Raw genomic sequence first — 21,058 nt, 5'->3', positions numbered from 1 at the left:
AACTAGCGGATGGAAGATCTCTCTCTCTCTCTCTCTCTTTCTCTCTGTCTCTGCTTCTCTCTCTGTATAACTCTTTCAAATAAATAAATAAATCTTTATATATATATATATGTATATATATATATATTCACCAATAAACATTCATCATCGTTAGGGAGATTTACATATTAAGAGGTTAGCAAATTGCATTGTCTTTCTCCCTCCTTTCAGTCCCAGTGCTGTTGATCTGCTAATACTCCCTGGGGAGGACCAACAGCACCCACTTTCTGCCTCAATCTCTCCCTCTCCCTGCCCTGTCATTTGTTTCCATCTCTCTCTCTCTCTCTCTCTTTAAGACTTATTTATTTATTTGAAAGGCAGAAAGAGAGAGATTGTCCATCCACTGTTTCACTCCCCAAATGACCACAATGGCCTGAGTTGGGCCAGGCTGAAGCCAGAAGCCAGGAGCTTCTTTCAGATCTCCCACATGTGTGCAGGGGCCCAAGCACTTGGGCTATTCTCCATTACTTTCCTAAGCACATTAGCAGGGAGTAGACTGGAAGTGGAGCAGCCTGGACTCCAACCTGTGCCCATGTGGGGTGCCGGCATCACAGGCAGAGGCTTCTATACCCACTGCACCAGCCTCTCTGCCAGCCATTACATTCTGATTTGCAATGGTTTCCTTCTCTCTCCCATTGACACAATCATCTCCCTGGAAGCTCACATCCATCCTGTGGCTCTCTTGCTGTGAACCATACATTCAGGATGCAAAACCCCTTACCCTGACATTTACAGCTCCCCACAACATGGCCTAAGCCAGATGTCCCAAACTGTTCCCCACAGTTGTCTTCATTTGTCCTCTGCCATAAACTAGACCAACTATGCTATGTTCACGGAACAAAGCTCTTTCCTGATTTCCTTTGTTCCTTTGATCCCACCCCCTTGCTGCTGTACTTGTTGAAATTGTCTTCTAGGGCCATTCCAAATGTCATTTCAGGAAGTTTTTCTTAATCTCCCTCTAGCACGTGAAAGAGCTCCTTCTTGAAATCATTAAAACTCCTTATTTGTAGATGTGGTACTTCTGTCTTACATACACAGGCATATTTATTCATATTTCCCAGTCTGATGCATACATGTACATGAACACAGTTACATACATATAGGTATATAGTATAGCTAAAAGACAGTGCAATATTATTTAGAAAAGTCCATTTAAAAATTTTTTTTGTTGTTTAATTTGAAAGGCAGAAAGAGAGAGTGCCCATCCACAGGTTCACACCCCCTCCCCAAATGCCCTCAAATAACTGAAATGGCCAGGGACTAAGACTGGGAGCTAGGAACTCAATTCTGGTCTCTTGCATGATAGCAGGAGCCCAACCATTTGTGCCTCCCACAGTGCACATTAGCATGGAGTCAGGACTTGAAGCTGAGAACCCAACCCAGGCACTCTGATTTGGATGCAGGTGTCTCAACTAGCATCATAATGGCTAGGCCAGAAAAACATAGGCCTATAAGGATACTTTAAATAATTCATGTGAAAATATTGAATTAAAAGATAATGCATATTTTCCATGAACTTTTTAAAAAAGATTTATTGTATTTATTTGAAAGGCAGTTACAGAATAAGAGAGGGAGAGAGAGAGAGATCTTCTATTGGCTGGTTCACTCCCAAATGGCCACAAGCACTTTATCGGGGATTGGGATCGGAAATGGAGCAGCCAGGCACTTGCTAGGCTAATGACCTGGGAAAAGCAGCATAGTGCTTGTGCCCTTGTACCCTGTGGGAGACATGGATGGAGTTCTAGGCTTCTGGCTTCTACCTGTTCCAGCCCCAGCCATTGAGGCCATTTGAGAAGATGGAAGATCTCTCTGTCTCTCTCTCTGTCTCTCTCTTGCTCTCTCTCTCTCTCACTCTCTTTCTGCCTCTCCTTCTCTTTGTAACTCTGCCTTTCAAGTCAATAAATAAATCTTAAAAACATGTATACTTGCTGAATTTAATTGTACTAGCAGGCTGTCTCAGCTAAGAAGTATATGTGGGGGCCGGCACTCTGGCGTAGCAAGTAAAGCCACCACCTGCAGTGCTGGCATACCATATGGGCACCAGTTCAAGTCCCAGCTGCTCCACTTCTGACCCAGCTCTCTGCTATGGCCTGGGAAAGCAGTAGAAGATGGCCCAAGTCCTTGGGTCCCTGCATCCATGTGGGAGACCCAGAAGAAGCTCCTGGATCCTGGCTTCAGGTCAGCGCAGCTCTGGCCGTTGTGGCCAATTGGGGAGTGAACCAGTGGATAGAAGAACTCTCTCTCTCCACCTCTCCTTCTCTCTCTGTGTAACTCTGACTTTCAAATAAATAAATAAATCTTTAAAAAAAAAAAAAAGAAGTATATGTGGGGCTCTATTGACTGACAATTCAAATAATATTACATTGAAAACATCTGTAAAACAAAACTAATTTTTAATTTATTCATTTGCATTTTATTTGAAAGCCAGAGAGAGAGAATTTCCATCCACTGGTTCATTCCCCTAATGCCCACCATAGTCAGGGTTGGGCAGGCAGAGGCCAGGAACCCAGAACTCAATCCAGACTCCCACATAGATGAAGGGACCCAAGTACTTAAGCTATCATCTGAAGCCTCCCAGAATATGCATTAACAGGAAGCTAGGTCAGAAGCAGAGGAGCCCAGCCTGGAACCAGGCACTTCGATATGGGACGTGGGCACCCAAGGAGCAACTCAACCAAACACACATGACCCCAAAAAAATTTTTTTTAAAGATTTATTATGTATTTGAGAGGCAGAGTTACAAAGAGGCAGAGAGATTGAGAGAGAGAGAGAGAGAGAGAGAGAGAGAGAGAATGTTCCATCTGCTGGTTTACTCCCCAAATGACCATAATGGCCAGAGCTGGGCCAATCCAAAGCCAGGAGCCTGGAGCCTCCTCTAGATCTCCCACATGAATGCAGGGGCCCAAGCACTTAAGCTGTCTTCTACTTTTTTCCCAGGCCATAGCAGAGAGCTGGATTGGAAGTGGAGTGGCTGGATCTTGAACCCGTGCCTTTATGGAATGCTGGCACTGCAGGTGGCAGTTTTACCTGCTAAGTTGGCCCTATCCCAAAAATATTTTTTTTAAAGATTTATCTTATTTATTTGAAAGACAGAGTTACAGAGAGAGGTTGAGACAGAGGGAGAGGTCTTCCATCCACTGGTTCACTCCCCAGATGGTCGCAACAGCTGGAGCTGTGCTGATCCAAAACCAGGAGCCAGGTGCTTCTTCCGGGTCTCCCACGTGGCTGCAGGGGCTCAAGGACTTGGGCCATCTTCTACTGCTTTCCCAGGCCAGAGCAGAGAGCTGGATCGGAAGAGGAGCAGCCAAGACTAGAACCGGCACCCATATGGGATGCTGGCACTTCAGGCCAGGGCTTTAACCCACTGTACCACAGTGCCAGCCCCCCCCCCCAAAATATTAAGTGCTAACATCTTCCTTTAAGAGCAGTAATTAATTCAAGGAAATTAGAAAATTAGAAAAACCCCTGAGTAGCTCATTTTCAAAAATTTGAAGAACCTCTTGTGGATTTTATGGTAACATTTGACTAGCAGAAATAAACTTTAATAGAGAGAGATAAGGGCCGGCACTGTGGCGTAACCAGTAAAGCTGCTACTTGCAGTGCCAGCATCCCAAATGGGTGCTGGTTCCAATCCTGGCTTCTCCACTTCTCTCTGCTCTGGCCTGGGAAAACAGTAGAAAATGACCCAAGTCCTTGGGACCCTGCACCCATGTGGGAGACCCGGAAGAAGCTCCTGGCTCCTGGCTTTGGAGTGACTCAGCTCTGGCCATTGCGGCCATTTGAGGAGTGAACCAACAGATGGAAGACATCTCTTTCTCTCTCTCTCCCCTCCCACCTCTCTCTCTCTCTCTCTCTCTCTCTGCCTCTCTGTAAGTGTGCCTTTCAAATAAAATAAATTTTTTTAAAAAGTTCATTGGGCCGGCACCGTGGCTCACTTGGTTAATCCTCTGCCTTCAGCGCCGGAATCCCATATGGCTCCAGGTTCTAGTCCCAGTTACTCCTCTTCCAGTCCAGCTCTCTGCTGTGGCCTGGGAAGGCAGTGGAGGATGGCCCAAGTGCTCGGGCGCCTGCACCCACATGGGAGACCAGGAGGAAGCACCTGGCTCCTGGCTTCAGATCGGCATAGCTCTGGCCGTGGTGTCCATTTCGGGGGTGAACTAATGGAAGGAAGACCTTTTTCTCTGTCTCTCCCTCTCACTGTCTGTAACTCTACCTGTCAAATAAATAAATAAATAATATTTTAAAAATTCAGTGTTTTAAAAGCATTAGATCTGGACTTCACCTTTCTTTAATTAATGATACAACTACTAGCACCTTGAGTCACCTTTTTGCCATTCATTGGATAGTCAACAGATGTTGGATGCAAAGGAAGTTAAGCATAATTCCACTCAGTTCACTTGCTTTTCTCCTTAGTCACTATCTCTCACATTGGCCTTGCTGACAGAAATTTAAAATTTTATGTCACAGAAATCTCTTACCAAAAGCCTTATATTGTAAGTCAATTTTGAGGGAGTCTAGCATTAAGATACCAGTTAGATAGCCACATCCAGGGTCCAATGTCACCCTGTCATAGCGGGTTAAGCCGCTGCCTGAAATGCCAGCATCCCATATGGATGCCAGTTCAAATCTTGGGTGCTCCACTTCTGGTCCGGCTCCTTGCTGATGCTCCTGGGAAAGCAGCAGAAAATGGCCCAAATGCATCGGTCCTTGCATCTACGTGGCAGACTTGGAAGAAGTTCTTGACTCCTGGCTTCTGAACTAGCAGATGAAAGATGTCTGTCTTCCTGCCTCTCCCTCTTTCTGTAACTCTGCCTTTCAAATAGATAGGTAAGTAGGTAGACAGACAGGAAGATCTTTTTAAAAATACCTTCATCCTATATTGGAGTACCTGGGTTCAATTCCCAGCTCCGGCTTCTGCCTCCAGCTTCCTGTCAATGCAGTCCCTGGGAGACAGCAATGATGGCTGACACATTTGGGTTCCTGCCATTCACATGTGAGCAGTGGATTGAATTCTTGACTCCTAGCTTGGGTGCTAGTCCAGCCCCAGATCACTGTGGGCATTTAGTGAGTAAACTGACAGATGGGAGTTCTGTCTCTCTGTCAGTCTGTCTCTGCTTCTCTTCTCCTCAAACAAGACAAAACAAAACAGACATGCTTGAAGTTCACATAAAACCAAGTAATCAGGACTGTTATATAGTATTGTATAATCAAAACAATATAAATACTTTTAATGTATTTGTTGATATTTTTGAAGATACTGATTTATCATTTGAGTTTTATACTAAGACATTGGTATTTGGGTTTTTTCAGACATTTCTATGACAATCCCATTCAGTTTGTTGGAAGATCTGCTTTTCAACATTTACCTGAACTAAGAACACTGTGAGTTTCCATTTCTGTTGTAGATCACTGTCTCCCACAGAGAGACCAACAGATTGTAGATTTAAGTGCTTTGAAAATAGCAACAAATATTACTCCTTTCTAGAATCTTCTCCCAGTATCATGTATTCCCCCTTCTAGGACTTTGAATGGTGCCTCACAAATAACTGAATTTCCTGATTTAACTGGAACTGCGAACCTGGAGAGTCTGTAAGTACCCGAGTAGGCTCTTGACTCTACGTAGACCATACGTTGCCCCAGACCCTGATCAGCCTTGACGTCAGTGAATCAAAATCTGTCACTGTGTGATGCCTGAATGAAAGAACTGTGTCTGGTTTGTGTTTCAACAGGACTTTAACTGGAGCACAGATCTCCTCTCTTCCTCAAACCGTCTGTGACCAGTTACCTAATCTCCAAGTGCTGTGCGTATCAGTAAGGCAATAATGTTGTGTAAACAGGCAGCTTCCATCTGGGGGTGAAATGGCAGACATTACTTCAATAGTCCTTTAAAGGGGAGAAAGTGCCTTCCTTACAGGTCTCCAGGAGGTCAGTCCTCCTTTCCCCCGCTTTGGTCCACGCTCCCTGTGATGACCTCGTAACCTCAGCAGCATCCCCTTTGTTTCCAACTCCCAGTCTCCCATTCGAGTTTCAGTCAGTACACATTTCCTTTTAGAAAATGGATATGGACAAGCCAAAATAACTTCATTTCCCCCTCTAAAGTCTTGGCAGAGCAGAACAAAATAACAATCCAACATGATGCCAAAATGAAAAATTGAGTTACCAAGCTTGCACAAACCTTGATAAAGGTGACCAGATATTCTTCCAGCGTAATTGTGGGTGTCATGTTCTAATGTTTACCTGATAGTTTGAACAGTTTGCATATGTTATTTCTACTGACTTCTGACCTCTGTTCCTCCCCACCCCCCATATTTTCCATGTTTTATGGAAAGTTGTTTGTAGGAATTTGAAGAACCCTGTTTTGGCCTTTCATTTTCAGCCTTCTCCCTCAATTCCCATTGACCTATTGTATCTCCTACAGCATTGTTTGGACTTAATGAAAAGATCCATGGTCTCTTGCCATGGTTGTACTTACATAGTAGGTACCTGCGACATTGAATGCCTTTAATTGCACCACAGGCTTCACCTAGAAGCAGAGCTACAAATGTTAAGCAGAAGAATGTGAATGCTTGCTGACTGCACAGTGTTTTTGGCTTTGCCCATCCCCACACTCTCAGGTTAATTCAGATTCCAGCTGATCGGTGACATGGAGCTGCAGTAACACTGCTGGTAGCCTTGGAATCAGTCATTCAAGTCTGAAGGAGGAGGGAGTAATACAAACCCCCTCTTCTTCATCCCACACCTCCCCCCTCCCCGCCATGACCCCATGAGGTTTAGATACAGATGAGAAAACAGAATTAGGGAAGTTAAGTACATTTGTTAAAATCACACTGCAAGAAAGTAGCAGAGTTCCATTTTAAATATAGTCAGTTCTTGAGTAACTAGAAGAAACTATGTGTATACCAGATGGTAGAAGTTTGGGGGCGATCTTAGAATTCTGCCAACCATACTCAGAATAGTTATGATTGTCTTGGTTTCTTGAGGAAGCTGGCTCAGTAACATGACTTCACATGATGTAACTAATAGGTAAGAAACTAGTATATAAATTGCTTCTGTCTCACTATTGACTGGTAAACCACTCCTACCTACGACAGGGTGAATGCAGGCCAACCGGCAAACTAGTTAAGAGCAAAGCTCTGAAGTCTGTTTTTCTGTCTCAGATATAGTTCCCCTGTTTATCAGCAAGGTACCGTTAGCAAGTCATTATCCCTTCCGGGGCTCCATTGCAGCTCCTTCGGAGGATCATCATGAGGGTGAAATGAGTCTGTGTCAGCCACTTACGGCAGCACCTGAGAAGTGTAAATTCACAGTCAAGGTTAGCTCTTATCTTTGGCAGATCCTTTACATCATTCTTCTCTCCTTAAGTTATTCTTTCTGGGGTCAGTGCTGTGTTGTCGTGTAGAAAGTTAAGCCTCGGCCTGCAGTGCCAGCTTCCCATATGGGTGCCGGGTTGAGTCCCAGCTGCTCCCATTTCCGATCCAGCTCCTTGCTAATGGCCTGGGAAAGCAGTGGAAGATGGCCCACTTGAGACCCTGAACCTACAAGGGAAACCCAGAAGAAACTCCTGGCTCCTGGCTTCGAAGTTGCCTAGCTCCAACCATTGTGGTCATTTGGGTAGTGAACCAGTGGATGGTCGACCTGTCCCTCTTTCCTTCTCTCTGTAACTCTGCCTCTCAAATAAATAAATAAATAAATCTTTAAAAAGAAAAATTTACTGCTGGAATTTGAAAGGCTTGAAAGAGCATAAGTACATTAATGCCATTATAATGCCATTTTCTTTTTTTTTTTTTTTTTGACAGGCAGAGTGGACAGTGAGAGAGAGACAGAGAGAAAGGTCTTCCTTTTGCCGTTGGTTCACCCTCCAATGGCCGCCGCAGTAGGCGCACTGCGGCCAGCGCACCACGCTGATCCGATGGCAGGAGCCAGGTGCTTCTCCTGGTCTCCCATGGGGTGCAGGGCCCAAGCACTTGGGCCATCCTCCACTGCACTCCCTGGCCACAGCAGAGAGCTGGCCTGGAAGAGGGGCAACCGGGACAGGATCGGTGCCCTGACCGGGACTAGAACCTGGTGTGCCGGCGCCGCAAGGCGGAGGATTAGCCTAGTGAGCCACGGCGCCAGCTTATAATGCCATTTTCAAAGCACTTCATTTTGTAATATTCAGTTCTTCTTTTCAAGAACCCTGCAAGATTGGCAAGGCAGGTATGTTCTCACTTTAAAAAAAAAGACTTAAGAGGCCAGCGCTGTGGCCCAATAGGCTAATCCTCTGCCTGCGGCACCGGCACCCCAGGTTCTAGTCCCGGTCAGGGCTCTGGATTCTGTCCTGGTTGCCCCTCTTCCAGGCCAGCTCTCTGCTGTGGCCAGGGAGGGCAGTGGAGGATGCCCCAAGTGCTTGGGCCCTGCACCCCATGGGAGACCATGAGAAGCACCTGACTCCTGCCATCGGATCAGCACGGTGCGCCGGCCACAGCGCGCCTACCGTGGCAGCCATTGGAGGGTGAACCAGCGGCAAAGGAAGACCTTTCTGTCTCTGTCTCTCTCTCTCTCTCACTGTCCACTCTGCCTGTCAAAAAAAAAAAAAAAAAAAGTTAAAAAAAAAAAAGACTTAAGAAAGACATCAATGCTTTGGCCAGTGTAGCAACCAACTGAGTAGAATTAGTTGAAGTTGAGAATAGATCCCAGGACTCTTTTTGGAAATGTAGGTCTGAGAGCTCCTCTCCTTCAGTGGAACCATCCACTGACCACCTTGACATGAGGAAATTTCACTGTGTGTGGGTGGTTTTGCCTCGAAGAGGCTTCAACCACATCGGATCTACTTGCTCCACCATAAGACCACGTGTAGCTTTCCCCACCTCCTAGCTGGTGATCAATCTTAGGCAAGTCATTTCATATCATATGGAGTAACTAGTGTCTGTCTCATAAGGTGGCCACAAGGATTCAATGAGACAATTGAAGTAAAAGGATGTACTTTGTGCCTTTACATGAGAAGTGCTTAGTCAGTGTTAACCATGAACAATAATTAGGTAGAAGGTAGCTAGACAGTGAGACTCCATCTTTGTGTAGAAGGCTTTATGTCTCCTGTACTAAAGGTATGTTGGAAAGGCTATGTCCCATTTGTAACCTGTAGAGATGAGTAAACCAACTACGTTACAGAACACAGTTAACGAGGTATATTTGTGTGGGGTTTTTCTTGGGGTGGGTTGAGGGGGTTGTCTTTCAAACCTCTAATATAAACTATAAAAATTACATTTTTAAACAGCTTCATTTGAACTATTTATATATACTAAATGAACTCTATTCCTATATAAATCCCTTTTATTCAATAAAAGTAGAATGAAGTGATCAATTCTAAGAATAAAAAACCTCTTGGAAAACAACATGGATTTTTCAGGTGCATAGTGGTTATCTGGTTTTAGGAATTAGAATCAAGCATGAAAATGTGTTAGTTGATTAGCTAATAACTTTTAAAACATGAGACAAGATTTTTTAAATATATCTATGTTACTTTATCTAACAACTTTTTTTTTTAACAAAAAAGCTTTCTGCAAACTGCCATGGCTTGTTTTGGATTAGTTGTATTATACTATAAATATATCCAGATGTCTTTGTTATTCTGTAATTTGTTGAGTTTGGGTTGAAAACTTTCGTAGATTTTCCCCCCAGCCCCTGCTGCTCCGGTAGTGATTGATTTCAAAGTTAGGAGTATGTTTTGAATTGCTGGGAGTTTTATTTAAAATTGATTAGAAAAGAACCAACAATGATTTCTCATAGCTGTGCAGATAGAGTGGGTCTTAAGAGACAAAAGACACAATTACTTAATTTAATTTGTATTCATTTCAGTAAGATAATAGCTATAACATTGTAGATCATCACTACCAAAATATAAATAAATTCAGTAAGTAAATTATTTAAATCAATTATAGACATGTAACAGTTACATTTTAGTAAACAGTTGGATCTACTAGTTAATTCAATAAACCCTATGACTACCTGCTCCTTGTTGGGACCGTGGAAATAAATGTTCAGCATCTTCCTTTGGGAGATAGAACATCTTGGAGGGAAAAGAGGAGCAAAGCATGTTTCCTTATTACTAATATGTAACAGATTTTCCATTTTTCTACCTTCTGTTTTTCAGAGATCTGTCTTACAACCTGTTAGAAGAATTACCCAGTTTTTCAGTCTGCCAAAAGCTTCAGAAAATGTATGTGTGAAAGAGTTTCTAAGTCACAAGAACCCAAACTCAAATTTCTTAGGGCCATTGGTTTGTTTACCCTGTGGTTCACTGGCAAGACATTTGATGCTTTCCTTTACTGCAAACACAAGGGTGACTGTGTAGCACGGCCAGAAAGTTGGGAAACATAGATAATATTATTTTATCACTCATTGTACTATAGTATCAGTAAAGCATTTATTATATATGCATTTTTTTCTCTAACCCAGTTTAACAGTGAACCGGCTTTATTTGATCTTTGCATTTTTTTTTACAAGAATAACCATAGGGCAGGCATTTGGCAAAACACCTAAGATGCTGCTTGGAACACCTGCATCTCATATTGGAGTGCTTGGGTTGGAGTCCTGTCTCTGCTTCCCATTGCAGTTTCCTGCTGGTGTGCACTCTTGGAGGGGAAGCAGTCATAACTTAAATAATTGAGTTCCTACCACCCACATGGAGATCTGGATTGAGTTCCTGACTCTTAGCTTCAGCCTGGCCCAGCCCAGAATATCTTGGACATTTGGGGAAGTGAACCAGCAGATGGAAGTTCTCTACCATCTATCTCTCTGTCTGTCTATCTGTCTATCTCTATATATCTATCCTTTAAATTAAATGAAGTGGATAAATAACATTTTTAAAAATGTAAAAGAACATCCAGACTTGCATGTCCAATGAATAGTGTTGCATTCAAATCTGGGGGGACTTGAGTTTGTTGGTGGGTTTGTTTCACAATAGTCATCTTAAGAGGAGGTTACATATTTGTCTTCACTTGATCTTAGCCAAAAGGCCAAGAAGTAATTTCATACTTGTCTTATTTGAGGTGCCATTGATGTTACTTATGCCTGAAACATTTTGGAATTCTACCTTAAAACTTCCTCCTCACAAAATATCAGTCTGTTTCCTTGTAGTAACACTTCAGTTTTTTGGACAAAATAGTATTAAAATCTATCCTTTCACACTTAATTTTTCTTTGAATGCCTTGGAGTAAGGGAAAAAAAATCATGTTTAAAAGGTGCTCAGACGCCGGCACACCGGGTTCTAGTCCCGGTCGGGGCACCGATCCTGTCCCGGTTGCCCCTCTTCCAGGCCAGCTCTCTGCTGTGGCCAGGGAGTGCAGTGGAGGATGGCCCAAGTGCTTGGGTCCTGCACCCCATGGGAGACCAGGAGAAGCACCTGGCTCCTGCCATCGGATCAGCGCGGTGCGCCGGCCACAGCGCGCCTACCGCGGCGGCCATTGGAGGGTGAACCAACGGCAAAAGGAAGACCTTTCTCTCTGTCTCTCTCTCACTGTCCACTCTGCCTGTCAAAAATTTAAAAAATTTAAAAAATTAAAAAAAAAAAAAAGGTGCTCAGAGGCAGCTCCAAGGAGGGAGTCCTCTGGTGTCTTGAACGATGATGGCATATCTAAAATATGGTTTTACACTGAGCCAGGAGAACTAGCTGCTTTGAAAGAGAGGCACTACCTGGTTATGTGTATTATTTGTAGTGTTCCTTATTAAACAAACACACAAATAAAAAACAGTCACTTGATAGACTTCTTGTGTTGCTGTGGTGGAGGGCAGGTAATCCCTCTGTAGAAGCTCTCTGTAGTAGACATCTTTGAAACCAGTAACGCTGAAATCCATCTTTGGGACTTTGTCATTTCAGGGACCTACGACATAATGAAATCTATGAAGTTAGATTCGATGCTTTCCAGCAGCTGCTCAGCCTCCGGTCCCTGTGAGTACCACCTCCCAGCGCCTTTCCCAACGCAGACTGCTTTCTTTCTTTCTTGGCTCTTGCCCTAATATTGTCTTTTCACTGCATTGTTAGGTCTTTGTGCACATGTTTGCTAGAAAAAGGCAAATACTTTGCTGCTGATAATTTCCTGGAATAAATTCGAAAGTAGTAAATTTGAAATTATGGTCTCTACCAATCGGTAGACACGAAACTGTGACAAGGAGGAAAGGAGCCATACTATTGAGTGGCCTACTAAGAGAGTTTCTGTTCACAGCCTGGCATTGTGCATGCAGAAAAGGGTGACCACACAGTTCTTCCTGCCTGCGTTTCTTTCCTAATGACGCAGAGTTTTTCACTGTGTGTCTCAAGGTGCTTTAAGGATCACCTTGGGATGGTTGTGAAAATGCAGATTCCAGGTCCTCACCTGCCCCATGAATGAGAGTAGAGCCCGGGGATCTGCATTTTTTAAAGTACACAAAAAAGTGTCAGCACAGCTGTTCTAGAAAATACTTCTATTGCTCAGGCCACTAGGATTTGTAAATATTTAACTCCATTTTATGGTTGAAAACATCATTTGTTAAGCCATAAATTTAAAAAAAAAAAAAAGAAAACTTACTAACAGGTCATTTTATGAAATAACAGTTAAAACTTTTCTAGCCTGTGTTGTTGATGAATGGTTATAATATGTAATGTTTAAACTTGACTATATGTGTTAAAACCCTTTTCCTTTGCTGTCTTTTAAAGTTTTTCTTAATACTTTAGACACTATACCTTTGGTAAAATAGTACCATTCCTCAAACCATTCTAACTTTACTTTCAAGAATCACTTTCTCCCATAAATCTAACTTGAAGACCATCTAGTTTTGAGTTTCGCTGTGTTGTCCTTTCCTTACTTTTAAATGTGCTTGTGGAGTTGTTTTACTTAAGAAAAATACAGTACCAAACATCCATTAGCTGTCTTATTTGCTAGATTTCAGTCCTGGCTGTTTCCAAACCTGATTCTGTTTTAATTAAAACTTCACTTGAAAGACAGAATGAGAGAGAGAGAAAGAGAGAGAGAGAGGCAGAGATTTTCCATCCACTGCTTCACTCCCCAAATTCCCACAACTTCCAGAGCTGGGCCAAATGCCCACAACATCCAGAGCTGGGCCAGACCAAAGCCAGGAGCCCAGAACTCCATCTGCATCTCCTACGTGGGTGGCAGGGGCCCAAATACTTGGGATATCTTCCACTGTCTTCTCAGGCACATAAGCAGGGAGCTGGATCTCTAACGATACCAAAAGAGTGTGACGCAGACTCTGAAGACTAGATGTCTGAGTCTGAATTCCTCCTCCAACTCCAGGTCACTCTCCACTCTTCTACCACAGGCTCCTGTCATGACTCACCTGGCTCACCTCCACCCTCTTCCTTCTAATCAAGCCCCCTACCTTCAGTCTCTACCCTTTATCTTAGTCTCCAAAGAGATGCAAAAAGTAGCTTTTCTTAAGTAGGAATCTAATCATGTCACTTCATTGCTATTATTCACTTTTTGTCATCAAGATCAAGGCTAAAGCTCCCAGAATTTTCAAAATTGGATTCCAGCCTCCTGGGCAGCATCATCTCTTTCTCCCACATATTCCCATTCACCAGACACACAGGGCAGAGTTTTAGGAGGTGTGTAGCTGTTGCCAGAGGCAGGGTTTCCAAACAGCGAAGGCACAGTCCAGGCACCCCTTGACCTCTCTCTCTTTCTCTCTCTCCTCCCAGGCCATGCACCCTTTGACCGGTCTCTCTCTCACTATCTCTATCTTTCTCTCTCTCCCCTTCCCTCTCTCTCTCTCTCCTCCTGGGGCCCCCGCTGGGGATTCAGCTGAGAACACCAGGGAGCTTCCAGAGCAGAGCAGGAGAGTGGAAAGTGCTCCTTCAGGGCAGCCATGAGGATTCTAGCCCACAGCCTCCAGAACTAAAAAGGAATTAGAATTCTTTGAACTTGCAATTTTAACATATTTGCTTAAAACCCAGTCAAATCACCGGAAGGCCCCCGTGGCAGACTTGGCTTACCTTGCAGATGTTCTGCTCTGTGAAGCTCATCCACGCACCCAATTCTTGAAAGCTGCCAAGGAGACTTTGACAGGTGGCCTGACCTGCTCACCTCAGTGGATGTGCAATCCCTGAGTGGCTCATTAGAAGACAAGTCTCCACACTCAATCCCTGCCAATGCCCAACTGTCACTGTAGCTTTCCCATCATCTCCATTGTCCTCCTCTTGTAACCTACAGTTTTCTTCTGTTCTGGGATCAATAAAAAGAGTGACGTGAAAAGACTTTTGGTTTCTTGGGTTTTTTTCCAGGAAAAGAAGAAAAGTCTCTACAGAACCTATCAAGTAAAAATGTAAATAGTCTGTGAATATCATTTATTCCAGAATGCTCTGGAGCCCAATATCTTAAACATATTTTCATTTGAGAAAAACTGACTTTGAGCACTTTAAGTTTACTCAGATACTAACATCTAAATTACCTTTAGTTGTTAGGCATTTAAAAGTAAAAATCTTGGGACAGGCACTGTGGTGTATTAGGCAAAGCTACTGTCTGCAGCACTGGCATCCCATATGGATGTCAGTTTGAATACCAGCTGCTCCACTTCTGATCCAGCTCCCTGCAAATGTACCGTGGAAAGCAGTGAAGATGGCCCAAGTCCTTGGGCCCCTGTACCCATGAAGGAGACCCAGAAGAAGCTCCTGGCTCCTGGCTTCAGAATGGCCCAGTTCAGGCCATTGAAGCCATTTGGGGAATGAACCAGTGGACGCAAGTTCTCTCTCTCTCTCTCTCTCAACTTTGACTTTCAAATAAATCTTTTTTAAAAAATTTTCAAAAAAATAAAAAATCATAAATTGATAATTTCTTTTTAAAAACTGAGACCTTGGCACAGTGGTTGTTTTCCCTGATGATTAAAGTGCTGTTGAGGTACCCATGTCCCACATCAGAATATCTGGGTTTGGTTCTAAACTCCAGGTCCCAACTCTAGCTTCCTGTCAGTTCAGGCCCTAGGAGGCAGTGGTGATGGTTCAAGTAATGGGTTGCCTGCCCTCCATATGGATTGAGTTCCTAGCTCCCAACTTCATCCCTTACCTAGCTCCAGCCATGGTAAACATTGTGGATTGAACCAGCGGGATGAGAACGCTCTCGCTTGCTCTCTCCCTTTCTCTCTCTCTCTTTCGCGCGCGTGTGTGTGTGTGCACCTGCCTCTCAAATAATTTTTAATGTAATTACCTATAGAAGTTCTTACAAAAATTTGATTCTTGGTCAGTTACCTACATTTCATTATATGTATATGGCAAATGAATTGTATTTCTCCACAAACTGTAGTTTTTCTTTGCTACCAAGGACTTTTATTTTTAGCATGTTAGCCTCTGTGTTTTTGTTTTTTTTTTTTCCATTTCCTAGTTAAGGATTTACTTGTCAGTATCCTTTATTGAGAATTTTCTTAGAAGCATCTCTGTGTTTCTCTGAAGGCCCAACATATATGGCTGATGTGCACAAGTCCTTTGTCAAGTTTCATTACATCTCCAGGAACATTTTATGATTTAAAATATACTTGCTTGTCAGAAGAAAAGCCTCAGAAATTTCTGTCTCTTCTCACTCTCCTTTATTCATTCATTTCAGAAAATCCCTAATAAAATGTTGCAACCATATTAAAGTCAACCTTTTTGTAAGAACAGAAAACTAAAATATCCTCCTAAATGATTGTCCCTTGATTAGAAAAACAAGGTTGATTAAATGTTCTCTCTTTAGCCATTTTATACCACTGATATCTTTATCCGAAGAAGAATTTGGTAAGCTAATTGTCCTTGACCTGAATAGAAATTAAATGTTGGTACAAGACTGAATGCATATGGCAAAACTTCACATATCCTTTTTTTTTTTTTTTTTGTATTATCAAATCATTTGCCTTTTTTTTCTTCAGGAATTTAGCTCAGAACAAAATTGCCATCATTCATCCCAAAGCCTTTTCCACCTTGCCATCTCTAATAAAGCTGTGAGTATTTCCTACCTTATGACTTGTCTCTTAACATTTGGGAGTCATGTCGAAAATGAATATGTTGTTTTTGCTGCAGAAACTCATTGTGTGCAGATCACTCACTCTCAAGGCCAGGGAGGGTCCCCCTGATCCCCCAGGCCATATGGACCCTTAAGTGGATCACTGAAGATTCGGTGACAGCTGGTTCTGGTTATTGAGATGAAATTTCCCATTTGTGATGAGTAATCAGGTGGGATGGAGTAAGATGGACTCAGTTCTGAGGGCTTTTCTTTTGTTCGTCACCTTGACTGGTTGAAAACCTTCGTGTTCCCTTTCCCCCTTTCTGCTTTTTGCTCTCTCCTCTCCCTTTCTCTTGCCTCATAGAGAGAGAAGGAATTGGTCAGAGAGAAGCTAGAAAGACAGGAAAGGAATAAACCTCCTACACTTTCTAACCTCTCAGTCCATTCAGCATCACTTTTCAGGTGAAATGTAGCACGTTTCTCTTGATTTTAAATATGCCTACTTGGGAATATGAAGCTAAATCTAGAACAATCTGGATGTATTTAAAACTCTCCCCCGCTCCCTGCCGCGCCATAATTCCAATTTTAAGTAGAAAAGTTATCAGGAGCGAAAAACCAAAATGGTGACTTTTACCATTAAGAGTAAGGACTTTGCTTAGAAGTTTTTATGAACAATTTAATCATCTTTAGGTTGCTTTTTCAACATCAACATTTTTTGCTAACACAGAATAAAGGCCAATCGTTGTTTGATGTTTTGCAGGGATCTATCGTCCAACCTCTTGTCGTCTTTTCCTGTAACTGGGTTACATGGTTTAACTCACTTAAAATTAACAGGAAATCATGACTTACAGAGCTTGATATCATCTGAAAACTTTCCAGAACTCAAGTGAGTTTGTCATTAAAGCTAATAAGATACATTTGTGGTCATGTGAAGTAATAGACGTGTTATAGTCGTTTTCCAAATTTATGAGGTCAGGAGACCTTTCTGAGCTTCGTCTCATGCGCTCACAGCCCCTCCTTGCAGCACTACGAGGACAAGCCCTGAAGTGGCAGGACGTCTTCCTGACCGCCCTTCCTTTCCTTCTCCAGGATGACTCCCAGAATCGCAGAGTTCATGGGGAGACTTTGAAAACTGTTGATCTGTGTGATATAAACAAGGGCATGCACAAAAGTAATATTATAACATTATTGTCCTCCTGTTCGTAATTTTTAGTTCATCTACCTTGTATGTATGTTCTAACCAAATGTTCTGAATTAATCTTTGAGCAAATAGGGATCCTCAAAACCTGTTGTGCTTGTTATGATAAAGAAGTATCTTGAAAGATTTATATATTTGTATATTTTAAAACACAGCACTTTGTATATAACCTTAAAAACATGAAATTACTATAACCCCAAAAGGATAGTTTGGAAAGTACAAGGAAGATTTTTTAAAAATCTAAAAAAATCCTCCTAACCAACTTTTAAAATTATTTTTCTAAAATTTGTTCCAGTGTACCTTAACTGTGTTCATACGAATTTATTTCATGTTTTAGTCACTTAGCATGTCATAAGCTCTTTTTAATATTGCTACAATTCTTCTATCCATCTTAACCTTTTGTTGTACAAATTTTTTATCATTTGAGTGACAGAAGTTACATCGCTTGACTTCAAATATCAATATTTCATTGCAATAATTTCTCATAACTCCATTGTTATTTGTAGCAGTGTACTGAAAAACTTTGTGCACATTAATTATATTTTGAATTATTTATTTAGGCTAAAATATGAAGTTGCAATCATTGAGTAAAAGAAGATCAACACTGTATTTAATAAGGCATTTTCTCAAGCGTGTGTTTTTTATTTTGGTCTTGTCCTTTTAAGGGTTATAGAAATGCCTTATGCATATCAGTGCTGTGCTTTTGGAATGTGTGAGAACGTCTATAAACTTTCTAATCAGTGGAATAAAGGTGACAACAGCAGTGTGGATGACCCGCATAAAAAAGATGCTGGAGTGTTTCAGGTTCAAGGTAAGGCCTATTGTAACATGGTTATGACATTGTGACCAGAGTGGTCTCAAACAGCCATCAAACAACTCATCTGAGCCCCAGATGTGTCCCGTGTAGGCACCCCAGCGAGCTGAGCATGAATGCTACTATGCTACTTTTTTTTTTTTTTTTTTTTTTTTTTTTTTTTTACAAGCAGAGTGATAGAGAGAAGGGTCTTCCTTTTTGCCGTTGGTTCACCGGCTGTGGCCGGCGCATCGCGCTGATCCGAAGCCAGGAGCCAGGAGCCAGGTGCTTCTCCTGGTCTCCCATGCGGGTGCAGGGCCCAAGCACTTGGGCCATCCTCCACTGCCTTCCCGGGCCATAGCAGAGAGCTGGCCTGGATGAGGGGCAACCGGGATAGAATCCGGCGCCCCAACCGGGACTAGAACCCGGGGTGCCGGCACCGCAAGGCAGAGGATTAGCCTGTTAAGCCACGGCGCCGGCCAATGAATGCTACTTTTCAAAGACTCCTAAAGAAAGAGCTGGCTCCCTCGGGATTTGATCTAAAATGTCGTCTGTTCTGAGAGATAGTTCGTATTTTTATTTAGTTAGACCCTCGTGGGTCTCCTTGGAGGAGACTGCTGATATCTCCATGTCTTTAAACTTAATCCCGTCCACGTGGATGCCTTTTTCAAACGTTCTGAACCTTTCTCTACATTTATATTATGATGGGGTGGGGCAGGAGGGTCTGTGGAGCACTTTAGATTACTCCATATTTCAGCAGAGGACTTAAGAATCCAGCTTCGTCTCCAACCACTTCTAAATCATTCTCCCCTCCTGCCCCCCACAGGGGTATCTTTCAGGAAAGTGAGATGAGATAATGTCTGTAAAGCACTTGGCTTTCCCTGAAGTTAAGACATTACTTAAACAGAGAGCCATGCATCTCTAACCACACCTGTGCTAATGAGCAGGCACTGTGGGCAGCACCCTCTCCTTTGCCTGCCAAGCCTGCGAGTTTGCACAGAGTCCAAACAGACCGGCTTTTCCTTTGGGCCCTAATGATTTGTTGATTCCAAAGCAAGTGTGATTCAGCCTGTCTCCAGATCACCTTAACAGTTCTTCCTGCTTGCCTATCAGTTTAAGGAACTGTTACATTGGCCCTTGACTTGTTTGAGGCCATGGCGTGTGTCTGGCTCTTATTCTTGCTTTAGTTTTTGCTCTTCCTGCCTCATCCACTCTAATTTCTACCATGTTTATTCGCCCCTACCAAAAAAAAAAGAAAACAGCCTGCTAAGTGTTAGGCACTGTATTAGACCCTGAGAGTACACAAAGAACAAGAAGAACAAGGTCCTTTATGGAGTTTGTTTTCAAAGGCAAGTGATTCTCAACCCTGAACGCATACTAGAATCACTAAAGAGTACTGGTGCCCAAGACCCACACAAAACCAAATAAAGCTTTGAAGAAATATATTAGGTCATCAAACTCCTATTTCATGTATAGTCAACCAAGCACCAAGTAGTTATGCAAAATCTGTTTTTATGAAAAATTCTCCAAGAAAGACAGAAACTTATTGCACCTGGTTCACCCTCTGTGCTCAGAGAACACAGCCCAGATTACTTGCAGTATAACTAGCACAGTGTTACAAAAATTGGTTGTGGCTCAATAGGCTAATCCTCCGCTTGCGGCACCGGCACCCCGGGTTCTAGTCCCGGTCGGGGCGCTAGATTCTGTCCCAGTTGCCCCTCTTCCAGTCCAGCTCTCTGCTGTGGCCCGGGAAGGCAGTGGAGGATGGCCCAAGTCCTTGGGCCCTGCACCCCATGGGAGACTAGGAGAAGCACCTGGCTCCTGGCTTCGGATCAGCGTGGTGCGACAGCCGCAGCGGCCACTGGGGGGTGAACCAATGGAAGGAAGACCTTTCTCTCTGTCTCTCTCTCTCTCTCACTGTCCACTCTGCCTGTCAAAAAAAAAAAAAAAAAAATGACTCCTGCAGCGAACAGAGGCACACAGTCTTTCTCCCTCTAATTCAGGTCAGTGCTACTTGGGCCATGACGAGCTCCAAGGAAGAACAGAATGGGAAAGCTTAGATGTTATAATTGGGAGTCCAAAGTCACTTTCCCTCACCCCCAGTTGTGCTGCAATAGTATGCCATTGTAGTTTGAATAGCAATTTTAATATAATATAAAATAGATTTTATAGCAGACTTGCATGACAAAGGTAACTTCATCATAGATTTGCATGAAAGTCAGAGCCCAGAGAAAAGCCGGATATCTTGCCTTCAGTCCTTGTGACAGTTCATGTCTCTAAGGTGACCTAGGGCTCTACTCCCTGGGACTTGGTCCCTTGAAAAGAGAGACAGAAGTAACCATGCCAGGACTTCTCATTCCTGCAGATGAGCGTGACCTGGAAGATTTCCTGCTTGACTTTGAGGAAGACCTGAAAGCCCTCCATTCAGTGCAGTGTTCACCTTCCCCAGGTGAGAAAGGCATCAACACTGGCTCAGCAGCAGCTGCCATTGGCCCTGAAGCTGTCCACAACATTGTGGCTACACTGCAGAAGCAAGACCCGTGTCACCCTGGTGGCTCACCAGTATCTCTCCCTGTGGAAACTTGTATAATACAAAAAGTTAATTCCCTGGAGTTGTACTCCATTCACAAATAGATTTTTTCCCCAGGGACTTTGGGTTCAGGTTAATGAATCAAGCATATAGTTAGAAGCATATGTAATTTTCAAAAGGATAGTAGCAGTTTAGTCTGAAATAGTATGCTATAGTATTGCTTTGTGAAAACATTGATTTTTTTTGAAAGTAATTTATTCTAAGTCTTCAATATAAATAACCACTTGGAATAGTTTGTACAAATAAGTGAAAGGAGGAAAGGGAGAGAAGTTGGGAGGGAGGGAAAGAAGACCCCAGTGTTGTATTCACTTAGTTCTTTGACCCATTCCCAGAAACAGGATAGATCAGTTGATGAAAGACAATTGAGAATGGCTGATATTTTATTTTCAACAATTAGATTGTCCCTTGCTTCCTAACAACAAACGTTAATCTAAAACTGAGATTTTCATGAAATATATATTCCTATTACCCATCCTTCTTTTCCTAATGTTATAGAA

General features: G+C 42.9%; 1 protein-coding gene across 1 annotated transcript in view; it reads left to right on the top strand.

Moving 5' to 3' along the window:
• The window catches only part of LGR5 (leucine rich repeat containing G protein-coupled receptor 5), a 222,789-nt gene that overhangs the window by 198,729 nt on the left and 3,002 nt on the right, over window positions 1-21,058 (top strand). The window contains exons 9-17 of the mRNA XM_062203223.1: window positions 5,350-5,421; window positions 5,560-5,628; window positions 5,769-5,840; window positions 10,169-10,234; window positions 11,894-11,965; window positions 15,907-15,978; window positions 16,741-16,866; window positions 17,844-17,989; window positions 20,337-20,420. Of these exons, the coding sequence (XP_062059207.1) occupies window positions 5,350-5,421; window positions 5,560-5,628; window positions 5,769-5,840; window positions 10,169-10,234; window positions 11,894-11,965; window positions 15,907-15,978; window positions 16,741-16,866; window positions 17,844-17,989; window positions 20,337-20,420 (779 nt within the window). The remainder of the gene's footprint in view (window positions 1-5,349; window positions 5,422-5,559; window positions 5,629-5,768; window positions 5,841-10,168; window positions 10,235-11,893; window positions 11,966-15,906; window positions 15,979-16,740; window positions 16,867-17,843; window positions 17,990-20,336; window positions 20,421-21,058) is intronic.

The sequence above is a fragment of the Lepus europaeus genome, chromosome 10, assembly GCF_033115175.1.
Source record: "Lepus europaeus isolate LE1 chromosome 10, mLepTim1.pri, whole genome shotgun sequence".
Taxonomy (NCBI): domain Eukaryota; kingdom Metazoa; phylum Chordata; class Mammalia; order Lagomorpha; family Leporidae; genus Lepus; species Lepus europaeus.
Note: the sequence above shows the minus strand (reverse complement) of the source record. Positions and strands in the feature narration are given on the sequence as shown.